The 12,500-nt window shown below is 37.6% G+C and overlaps 1 protein-coding gene across 12 annotated transcripts in view; it reads right to left on the reverse strand.

The window, feature by feature from the left end:
* Positions 1–12,500, reverse strand: part of LOC144976807 (multiple PDZ domain protein-like) — a 302,900-nt gene that overhangs the window by 111,038 nt on the left and 179,362 nt on the right. For all 12 annotated transcript variants that reach the window (XM_078921376.1, XM_078921356.1, XM_078921365.1 and 9 more), the window contains exons 7-11: positions 7,624–7,758; positions 4,092–4,247; positions 3,250–3,432; positions 2,107–2,227; positions 279–370 (exon numbers count right to left, since the gene is read on the reverse strand). In XM_078921376.1, the coding sequence (XP_078777502.1) occupies positions 279–370; positions 2,107–2,227; positions 3,250–3,432; positions 4,092–4,247; positions 7,624–7,758 (687 nt within the window). The remainder of the gene's footprint in view (positions 1–278; positions 371–2,106; positions 2,228–3,249; positions 3,433–4,091; positions 4,248–7,623; positions 7,759–12,500) is intronic.

Below are 12,500 nucleotides of genomic sequence, written 5' to 3' on the forward strand. Positions count from 1 at the left end.
ATGATCAGCAAAATGATGATGACGACGATCGTGATAATGATAGTGGTAGTTGTTTTCGGCGGTGTTGATAATAATGACGATGATGATGTTGTTGATGATGATGACGATGCTTTGTGTTGTGTGTATGGTGATGATATTGACGATGGTCATGATTGGGTTGGTGGTGTTGGTGGTGATGAATGCGTTGTTCTTTTAGAATTCACACACAAACATACACACCCACCAACCCACACAAAAACACAGCGATACACACAATTTTACATATTATTATCACCAACCTCTATGATTTGATCATTAACTTGGACACGACCATCAACAGCTGCTGCGCTACCCTCTGTGATACTCTTGACGAATATACCCGATATCTCATCTGGATGGAAAAAAACAAAAAACAACGAAACAATTGTAATCAATATCATCTTTCAATAACACACAATAATACTATGATGTGTAAATATGACTCCATCGATTCGACAAATACAGTTAACTCTCTCTCTCTCTCTCTCTCTCTCTCTCTCTCTCTCTCTCTCTCTCTCTCTCTCTCTCCAATGACTTACTTATGCCTCTTTGGCTCCTGGCGGAGCATAGGGCCTCAACAGCACTCTTCCATCTTCTTCTGTCCTTGGCACAAACCTTTGTCTAACTCCAGGTAAGATTGGAGAAGTACAAATCTTGGTGAAGGCTTCTCCTCCAAGTCTGTTTTGGACGACCCCGTTTCCTCTTGCCCTGTGGGTTCCATCCGACAGCCTGCTTGGTTATATTACAGGGCTCTTTCCGCAAGGTATGGCCAACCCATCGCCACTTTCTGCGTCTGACCTGGACGTCCATTTGTTCCTGATTTGGTTTTTTTCTCCAAAGGTCAGCGACAAAAACAGTTAACTTACTCTCTCTCTCTCTCTCTCTCTCTCTCTCTCTCTCTCTCTCTCTCCAATTTGAGAGAATGACAAAATTCTGACTTCTGCTTTAATCAACCGGGTAAGGCACTCGATGCGCATCGCCCGTCTCAAGGGCTTGGCTATATTAATCAGACCTGGCTGCTTGAATCCTTAAAAAATGCGTAATTTTTATGATTAAAAAAATTGTTCTCGCTATAATTAACCTTAACAATCCAACAATTTACCCTCGCATGGACTAAACAACACTTCAGAATCCTTAAAATTAAGTTGTCTGGCAACAAATTTCATTTTAAGTAAGTTTTAATGATTTACGAGATGCTCTTGGAGTTCTAAATCGGAGTCAAAATGTCTTAATTCTGCGAACCTTTCGTAATAGCAGGCAGGTCTGATATATGGTCAGATGGATCGTGTAAGAGGTTTAGTACCAAAAAAACCCAACAAAACATTAATTAAAAACGGTGCTGAACAGCATAACTGTTAACAGGTGTCATGCATTAATTTATGGACTAAAAATTGTATATCATGGTTTGCCGGATGAACAGGAGCATAAAAGCCGTGGTATCTTTATTTTATTGAACAACCAATTATACAACAACTAACCAACCAATCCATTATCAAATGGCCAAAACCAACAATGACAACACGCTCTTTTCACATTTTGGCCAGAAATCGTGTACTTCACATAACGACCGATTACAATGATTCCTAACTTACAAAAAATATTTGAACCCAGAGACTTATAGATGTTTTGGGTTTAAGACTTTTTGACGAGTTGTGGGTGGATCATTTTAATTGATCGATAAAGGGAATATAATTTTTCGGCAAAATTTATAAAGACTATTTTGAAAATGTTCAGCAAATCTAACCCAAAAAAGTAAAGTAGAAAGTAGTCCTTCAGAGCCATGAGGCCCATGGAGTTTGAGTCTATCCCGGTTTCTACAGCGTGAAACACGCAATAGCAGTTGCTTGCTACCCTTCGGATAGGACACAAGACTACCGCAAAGTTTTTATTAATTAAATCAGATCTAGATCTTACAGACCCGGCTACCCAATCACTGCTGAGTGTGTGTGTGTGTGTGTGTGTGTGGGGGGGGGGGGGGGGGGGTCTCAGCCAAAAGTTTCTCGACTTCACCTAGGATCATATTTGAGCAAGCGATGTACCGAGATATCGTGACCCCCTAATAGTTAACCAAACAGAACACAGATTTACCTGGTGTGCTGTCACCGCCCACATAGCCTGCGATCGTAATGCCTAATCCATTGGAATCTTTCATCAGGTCCACCTCAAACACGTCTACCTCTGCCACTTCTGGAGCTAATTCCAAAGGTTGCTGGGAGAAAAAAAACAAAAACAAAATATTAAAAAACAAAACAAAAACAAAAACAAAAACAAAAACAAAAACAAACAAACAAAACAAAACAAAACAAAAACCAACACATTAATTGCGATTTTTTTTCAATTTAAATAGTGGATACGTCATTGCTTCATTGGTGGAGTTACATTCTGATATCCAAGTTGTTAAAAGACATAAAAAGTGAAACCTTAAAAAAAAAAAAGAAAGAAAAAGAGATTTGGCCTTAGCAATGTTGATTAATTTAAATAATAAAAATAAGTACAGACGAATCACGAATAAGACAACACTGCCGGCCCAGAAAAATTGATTGACTTGATCCATAATCAATGGAACACACTAAAAACAGAAAAATTGATTGACTTGATCCATAATCAATGGAACACACTAAAAACAGAAAAATTGGTTGACTTGATCCATAATCAATGGAACACACTAAAAACAGAAACATTGATTGACTTGATCCATAATCAATGGAACACACTAAAAACAGAAAAATTGGTTGACTTGATCCATAATCAATGGAACACACTAAAAACAGAAAAATTGGTTGACTTGATCCATAATCAATGGAACTCACTTAGAACAGAAAAATTGGGACCAAGATGTTGGTTTTAAGCAAAATTTGACTTTATTGAATATTGACTTTATGCGGTTTCTATTGTAATCTTTCCGGCTCTTTTTTTTTATCTCTCTAAAGAGAGAGAGAGAGAAAGTGAAGATAGCAGTTTTGAAAAATTATTCCGGAATAGACAGAACAAAGTTGACGTCACTCAGGTCTTTGATATTATTTTTTGCCATCCATGTTCATGAGTAATTCTCACCAAACTGTATTAACAAAACTAAACGTTCAAGGTTTGACATAGTTTTGTGTGTTGGTCCGTTAGACTTTCGGATGGCAATGTAATGAGTTTCTTGGTCAAGCGCACACTATCTGTAGCTCATCTGCCCGTAAAAGTGTTCAAATTATTCCTTAAGTTCCTAAATGTCCGTGGACCTACCGGGTGTACAAGAACGCTTCCCAGTAGAGTTTGCTGCTGTTGCTGTTGTTGCTGCTGAAGCTGCTGTATGTGTAGCTGGTGGAGGTGCATCTCCTGCTCCCCTTGGTCCATGGTCATGACGCGATTGAACTGGTCCATGTATTCCTCGAGTTGGTGAGTGGGAATGACGGGGGCCTGAGGGATCTGGATAGGTGGAAATGGAATGGGTGGATGATTGGATGGATTGGATGGTTATGTGGATTGATGGATGAATAAATGGGTTGATGGATGGATGGAAAAATGGATGGTTGTATGGATAGTTCGAAGGATAGTGAGGTGGATTGATGGGTGGATGGTAGATGGATGGATGGATGCTTGAAAGGATGATTGATGATGGGTGGGTGGATGGGTGGGAAAGTGTGTATGGATGGGTGGGAATGTGTGTGGAATGATCAGTCGATTGTTGGATGGACAGACGGACGGACGGACGGATGGATGGTTGGATAGATAGGTGGATGGATTGATGGATTGATGGATAGAGGGAAACTGACTCCATGAATTCATTGTTGAAGCGACCCACTCAAAACAAAATTCAATTGAAAAACACTCCGGCCAAAAATTACACCCCCCACCCTCCCCACACACACTCAAATGGACACACAGATATTTTTACAGACACACACACACACACAATGACACACACACACGCACGCACACAGGTTTAAAAAAAGCAACAAAAGATATAAACAAAATATTTCTTTCGAGAAATAAAGAAACAATGCATATCTCTACCCCCCCCCCCCCCTATAGGAATGAAATAAGGGAAGGATGAGATATATGGGGGAATTAAAAATAAATCTTACCTGGAATTGCGGTACTTCCATGACTGATCTGGCAACCACAAGACGCACATGATTGCCAGATTGACGAAGTACAAGTGCCACTTGCTCTGAGCTCATGCCGCGGACGTTCACATCCCCAATCTGTAGAATGTGGTCCCCGCTACGCAAATGGCCATCCTAGGGACGGAAGAATAAAAAAAAAATTGTGATAAAATCAACACCTGGCACGGCTGTTGGCGGTCAATACAGTACATTTAGACTTACATATTATAATGGGTAAAACAGCCGATAACATTAACATGCCAATAAATCGAAATGGTTATGTAAAGTTTAGTATTCTTTTCTTCTTTTTAATTCATTTCCCCGTTTTTTCTTTCTTTCTTTAAGTTCAATGCCGCTTAAGATACTTTTACGTCAGTTCCACGCATATGAAAGGGAAGATGAATATTATTTAGTAGTAACACTATTCTATAATAGTGTGGAGATTGACATGTTAAACTGACCCATGAGATGCGATATTCAATATCTTGAAAGCAATTTAAGGTCATGATTTCTTTTTCACTAACCTTGGAGCTACATTTATCCACTTACTACTGAAGGCATTAGTTTGTAAATTATGTTTGTAAAAAAAGCCAAAAAAAAAAACAAAAAAACAAAAAAAAAACACACACACACACAAAAAAACACCAAAAAACCCCAAAAAACAAACAAAAAAACCCAACAAAACAACCCCCCCCCCCCAAAAAAAAAAATAAATAAAAAAAAACAAAAACAACAAAAAAAAAAAAAACAACCAAAAAAAAAACAAACAAAAAAACAAACATTACAAAAACATTAAAAACAAAACAAAAAACAAAAACAAAAACAACAACAAAACATTCCAGGACATTCCACACAATACACTCTCATAATCGGGATATACAATTTTTAAAGTTCCTCTTGGGGTACTAATAATCATCTTTTTTTCTTTTTCTTTTTCTTTTTTTTTCCAATTAAACATGGCTGGGGGTTCTCCAAATAATCTGATCGCAAGCATTCTGGTCAGGTGAAGGGGAAACAGTTCACATCTCACTCTCTTCGCAAATGCTGTAACGTGGTACTGAATTCCGCTGATTATCTCAATACACAAAGCTCTATAATGTGCTTTACAAGTTATCATACAGCTCGTCCTTGCAGATATAAGAAAAAAATAAATCCATACTAATTAACCAAGAAAATAATATGTGAAAGCTCATTACAGTGGATAGGAAGCCATTACATCGAGTTAATTTCCTTGCCGATATGACCTCTCTCTCTCTCTCTCTCTCTCTCTCTCTCTCTCTCCCTCTCTCTCTCTCTCTCTCTCTCACACACACACACGATACACCAACGCATTGATTAATCTAAAGATGGTCCAGCCACAAAATGCATAATATCATCATCTGATTCCTACCCCCCCCCCCCCCCCCCCCCCCCCACACACACACACAACTCCTTTTCTATCTCCCCGCTTCCGACCCATCTCTTCAATAGTTCTCCCGTTCATCGGCAGAGGGCGCCAGAATTATAAATCAACTTCTTCGCTAATGGGATTTCCCACCAGTTATTTTTTATGATCTAAGAAATCCTCAATTATATTAAACGTTACTTTGCTTGATATTTTAAGCAATTTGATCCGATGTCTTGTCTACAGCTTAAATCAATTCTTTCAAGCCATATTTTTCAACATAATTGAATTTCTTGGTTTAAGCTTGGGCGGGGAAATAGGTTGATAACCAATTATGTCCTTTGGTTTAAAGGTTATGTATAAGAATTGCTCTGCACTTGTTTTCGACTTAAAAATCAAATTTAGTGCCTCCAACTTCCTAACCTTCCTGCAATTCAATACGTCTTTGTTAAAATTTTCAAGTTTTATTCAAATTTTACTTTACTTTAGTTTTCACAGTAACCTGGCGGCGTAGAGGTGAAATTGTATAAAATGAATGAATTTGGCGTCACTAAGTTCTTTGTCATTGTGTTTAGACGTGTATTTTGCGATTACTCTGACGGGCAGAAATGATGAGTATTTTACGCAGACGCAAACCGTGGTGGCAAACTCTCAATTCAATTAGGTTTGTGTTCAGAATAAACAAAATCAAAAATTAAATTATAGATAATTCAGTTATCGGATTCTTGTCTGGAAAGTAGGTGTTAACCATTTTTGGACCTGAAAATTAAGTTTGCGCCAAGTCGTAACTAGCCCAATCTACTATCAAGTTGTACATAATTAATTTAAAAAAAAAACAAAGAAAAAAAAAAAAAAGAAAAAAAGGAATTCCATCTTTTAACAAGATAACCAGAGATGCAGAGTTCCAGTCTTTAACCCTTAGGGAACCAACCAAAGGCTCATAACCACATTATATTATACAAATGAAGAATTTATACATGATTACCTCTCTTGACTAATATATCTAAGGATGTATTTATATTTTATTCTCTTATTCTTTTCCTTTTCTTCATCCCCTTTTATCATCGTAATTATCATGACAATTATCGTCATCGCTTTTGTTCATCTGATCACCTTACTAACTGGCTATTCTAAAAATCTAATTGCTCTCAAGAACTCGGGTAGATTGCATTTTTAAACTGGATATCTCTCTCTCTCTCTCTCTCTCTCTCTCTCTCTCTCTCTCTATCTATCTATCTATCTCTCTCCACACGTCCAGACATAAAGACTGACTCATTGACATTTCTTACATTTACCCTTCATTTTTTTTTACATTGGAAATCCATTGTGATCATACATGCATTTCTTATCGCAGATTTTTGTCTTGACATGGCGAGATGGCCAAAACCATATAGATAATTCTTACGCACTTCATCCATAAATTTTGAAATGATAATTTACGGACAATGCAAAGACCAGCTATTGTGAAATGTTAAAATAGAGAGCAGCTTTCAAATAACGTAATACTACCCCCCCCTCTCCCCCTCCCTTTGTAACTGGACGGGTTTAAATTAAACAAGTCATCTCATCACCGATTTAAAAAGTTCATGGGTTCACTTTCACTTCTAAAAAATATCTAAGCCATTTTCGTTCATCATACAACGTCAGTATTTTAAGTTAACCCATTTTATCTTTTTTTAAAAATAGTGATCTTTGAGTAAAAGAGTAAACGAAATCTAAGTAAATGGAGGTCCGATAGCTCAGTTGGTTGAGCATTCGCCTCATACGCAAAGGGACCGAGATTGATCCAGGGTGACGTCGAGATTTTTTCTGACCTCCCTGTCCACCCAACAGTGATCGGGTAGATGGATCTGCTAGATCTGGCGGAAAGTGCTTTGCAATAGACAAGCGTCCTATTCAAATGAGCGATTGCTATTGTCCGTTTCACGCCATAGAAACCCGGATAAACTCCAGCTCCTTGGGCCTAATGACCGAAGGACTACTTTCAAAAATACAAAAAAAAAAAAAAAAATTGAATATAATAAAAATGGCGCAGAATTTGCCCTAACTTTTGGAAAACACTTTTGTAGCCGACTTGTCCCGAAATACTTGTCCTCAAAACCGACCAATTAATACATGAGCACTCACCTGATCTGCTATCCCCCCAGGGAGGATCGTCTTGACCACAACCCCCGTGCTGCGACCTCCAATGATTCCAAAGCCCAGTCCCGTTCCATCGTTGATCAGGTCGATTACTTGTAACTGAGTCCAATCAGTGCTCAGCTGAGGGAATAGAGACAAAAAAAAAAAAAAAGGAAAAGCAAAGTCAATGTTATTCTTTCATACGATTCTCAATGTTAAAAGAATCAAAGGACGATCTATTAATTACGTTCAGTCATAGCATCTATTTTTATAAATTTGAAATGAATAAAGGCAAGTTTGCAATAAATAAAAATAAATCAAGTTAAAAGAAAAAAAAACCCAACAAAACAAATATAGATACATAAATAAATGAATATATGAATAAATAAAATATGACATGTAAAATACAAGACATGAATAAACAACGTACATAAATACAAGATTGATAAATAAAAAAGTTAAAAAATTGATAAGTGACGAGGAACTTCTAGGAAAGCTAACAGTTAGAAATTAAAATGAGGACATGTTGCAATTATGTAGAAATCTGTTTGAACAAAATAAAATACAAAAAAGAGAAATTTACCTCACACACACACACACTCACACACACACACACACACACACAAACGCACACACACATGCATATAAAAGAGCGAGCCTGAAAAGGATCACATCTTATGTCCATGGCATTTCCAACTCCCCCTCCCCCAGTAAAAAACAAAAACAAAACGAAACAAAACAAAAAGATAACCAACACAAAAAAACCCCCAACAAAACAACAAACAAACAAAAAACAAGAATAAAACAATTGCAAAAAAGAAGGGGGGGGGGGGGGGTAGGACTCCTGAGAGGATAGGTTAACGGTTTTTCATCAACAAATAATGTTTTCTTTTTTAATGTAAAAAAGACTTTATACATAAGAGATTAAAAACTTATTTCTAGAAAAAAAATAGTAGTAGTAGTAGTAGTAGTAGTAGTAGTAGTAGTAGTAGTAGTAGTAGTAGTAGTAGTAGTAGTAGTAGTAGTAGTAGTAGTCGTGGTAATTATTGTTGTTGTGGTGGTGGTGGTAGTATTTGTGGTGGTGGTGGTAAACGTAATCATGGCAAGAGCAACCAAGCAGCAACAACAACAGTAAAACAGCAGTAGCAGCAGAACAAAGCAGCCAACGAAGACAAATCCTATATTATTATTATAAAGAGTTTAAACTGACAGTACGAGCTCACACTCCGAAGGCATGCGACTAGCCTAAAGGCAGTCACATCAACCATAATGCATTTTAGCCTTCATAAATAATTCATAAAAAGCTATCAGAACGAGCTGACTTCAGAGTCTCCTTAAAGATCGTTGAGGTAGCATACCAACTCTCTCTCTCTCTCTCTCTCTCTCTCTCTCTCTCTCTCTCTCTCTCTCTCTCCCCCTCCTCTCTCTCTCTCTCTCTCTCTCTCTCTCTCTCTCTAGTACTTGTCAACTTCCTACCCGCTTTCTTTATTTAAACACTGAGAGTTGAGGAACACTTAATGTCAATACACACAGAGGACTGGAACTCTTTGAAATGGATTATTAAAATTTATCTAAATCTGAAGAAATCGTTCACATAACAGAATGTTTTTATTTGGACTTAAATACATATATAAACGCAGATATGATGATGATGATGATGATGATGATGATGATGATGATGATGATGATGATGATGATGATGATGATGATATAATAATAATAATAATAATAATAATAATAATAAGAAGAAGAAGAAGAAGAAGAAGAAGACGGGAAGAAGAAGAATAACAGGATCCGGCAACAAATTATAACGTGTGATTGATAAAGCCTTGTGTTATCTTAAATCAAAAGTTGTGTCTAACACACAGTGCAGGTAAATGCGATAGAAAACACATCAATCTGGTGGTGAAAGCGCTCAAAATACCCGAGCCCGAAGTAGAACTGTCATGACACAGTCAAGCTATTAAAGCAAGATGCGGATGTTTTTATTAAAAGAGATTAGAGGCGCTTTCAATTCCTTAACATCATTTCAGCTCTAATTTAAAAAAAAAAAAGCTCTAGTCTGACTACGCTTACTAGGGCCAAGGCAAACAGAACTGGTTCAATGGAATAGAAAAGGTAGAGTTCAGAGCAATCTAGTATGACATCACCTAACTAGCCTTGAGGAGCAATACCAAACTATTACAATTCATCTCAAAACATAACAAGACTGAAAGAAACACACAAGCACACAAACACACACACACACACACACACACACACACATACATACATACATACATACATATGTGCGTTCATTGTATACAAAAAAGACGATTTATAACGAAAAAATGTTTCATCCTTTCTGGTTTTGTTGAGAGAGAAATGTCGAGGGAGCCACATAGAATATAATGAAATCATCGCAGTGTTATAAAAGCTTCAGTTCTCTCAACTCTCCTGTATAGGCCGGAGTGTAGGCTCTTTTCAGATAAACTATATGCTTTTCAAACAACTAGTCTAAAAACAAAATATACAGCGAATCTTCTGAACTTGTAAAATCTCCAAAGAGATCCTTCTAAGGCGGTGCAACACTGAAAACATGGAAACCCTGATAACTAGAGGGGGGTGGAGAACTGAAAGGGCATAATATTATTCTTCGAATGAAGGACGACTCAATACTAAAGCTGGCTCTTCACTGGACGCAGAAAGACAACAGAAAGTGAGACAGTCCCATGTAGACATGGCGACGGGCAATGGAGGAAGATATTAAAAGATGGATGAAGTCTACGTCGTCTAGGTTGTGACAGAGAAAAGTGGAGATCCTTCATTGCTGCCAATAAACCGAGTGGGCGCAAAAGCATTAAATCGGTAAATGATCTTAGCCAGGGCCAAAGTAAAGTTAAGTAGTCTAATTCTGAATAATAAATGACCAGAATCTATGCACTGGTACAAGTAATGTACAAACATGAATATAACAGCTTCAAAAAAAAATTAAAAATAACGGACCCCTAAACACGGAACGTTTCGGGCGAAAACCCTTCTCCAGTTAAAACCGTAATACATCACGTTAAATCCGCAAAACACAGAGATGACCACCACCCCCCAAATTAAAAAAAAAAATTATCATCTATTCAACTGATTGTATCGCTTTCAGCAAATGATTCCAATTTCATTAGATATATTCTAGGACATGTGCGAAGAGCTACTTTTCATTATAACATATATGGACAGTTAAAGAGATAACAAGAACGCCAACAAGTTACAGTAGATAAAATGCACAAACGCATTAGGGTATTTCGACATGTACAAACATACCGGGGTGGCTTTGAAAATGATCCTGGGTTTCCTTGCAGGCGAAGAAGTCGTAGAAACCGTGGACACGGAGGACGGCACCGGGGATTGTGTGCAGGACGTAACGTTGAAGTCATTGGACGAGGTTATGGTGGAGGTAGGGGTAGGGGTTGGGGATGAAGTCGATGTCAAGGTGGATGCTATGGAATGTAGAGGACGAAGAAGCAGTGGCAAGGGTTGGCAGTGAATGGATGCAGTCGTAGAAGTCGATAACGACGAGGATTCCGATTGGGTTGTACTCTGTAGAAGAAGCAGACTGAGTTCATCCTCCTCCTCTTCTTCGTTATCTTGACCGTTTCTACTCTGGCAGTGTTGGGGGACGTTTTGATTAGGACCATCATGATGGTGATGATGTTCATGTGTGTGATGATGCTGGTGTTGGAGAAGAGGGTGTTGCTGTTCCTGCTGCTGTTCATCCTGGTGGCGATCGGGATTCTGAGAATCCTGGTGTGGCAGCTGTCGCCGGTCTTGCCGAGTTTTCATGTAACACATCGCCGCAACAAGAGCTCCACATATCACGTCCTGATAAGAGCGACTCCCTGCTTCCATTCAAGTACGTTGCTGTTTTATTTTTCGCTGCTGCTGTTGTTGCTGCTTCTATTGCTACAATTTTAGTTGGTATAGGTGCTGCTGTGACCCTTAATGTCGTCCTTAAAAAAGAACATAATCATTTTGAGTTAGATCAACTGTTTCGTTCCGCGAGATAAAATACAAGCGGAATATATTTAAACGTAACTTAAGCAGTAAGTTGTCTTCACAAGTAGGACGAAGCTGTACCAGGTAGGTAAAAGAACTATTGTTACATCGCTTGGCTCAAATAAACATTCTCAACAATTTATTCCTTGGAATGATAACATTTCTTAGAATCAAAGCAGCATGTTCATTTATTTTCCAAAGTTAGCTTTTGTAAGCTCGATGATTTTAGAATCACAATACACATTGCAAGCACTTAAAAAATTCTTCCACACATTCATGATATTACAGCCAAATAAAGGTGGTGGGCAATACATTTCCCCGATCAATAATTTTGTTTTTGTTTCCATTCTGTATCCATTTACTATATACTGATGACGTATCACACCTTTTGAACAAAGATATCTAGAAATATCCAGGATGAATAAAAAGAGCTAGGCTATATAATCTTGACACATCCTTTGTCACTGAAGCATGAATTATAACATTTACTCACGGAACTCCTAGCATTTCAGCCTATTCTCCATTGAGAACATTCCAATCCATAAACAAAAGGAACAAGAGACGAACAATAATCTCCGATATCTCACAATATGGTCAAACAGTTTTCTTAAGTCATCATCGACCTTACCATTATTTAAGGGCATTTTTCTGCTGCTTCATCCGTCATGATTGCTTCACAGAAAATAATTCTTATATATATATATACATATATATATATATATATATATATATATATATATATATATATATATATGTGTGTGTGTGTGTGTGTGTGTGTGTGAAACAAATAGAAATTAAATTCAATTATTTCAGTGAAAGGATCGTTGTTTTGGCCATGTCAAAATAAGAAGACTATT

This window comes from Berghia stephanieae, chromosome 1 (genome assembly GCF_034508935.2).
Source record: "Berghia stephanieae isolate SIO BIC M18660-M18661 chromosome 1, UCSD_Bste_1.3, whole genome shotgun sequence".
NCBI classification, from domain to species: Eukaryota; Metazoa; Mollusca; class Gastropoda; order Nudibranchia; family Aeolidiidae; genus Berghia; species Berghia stephanieae.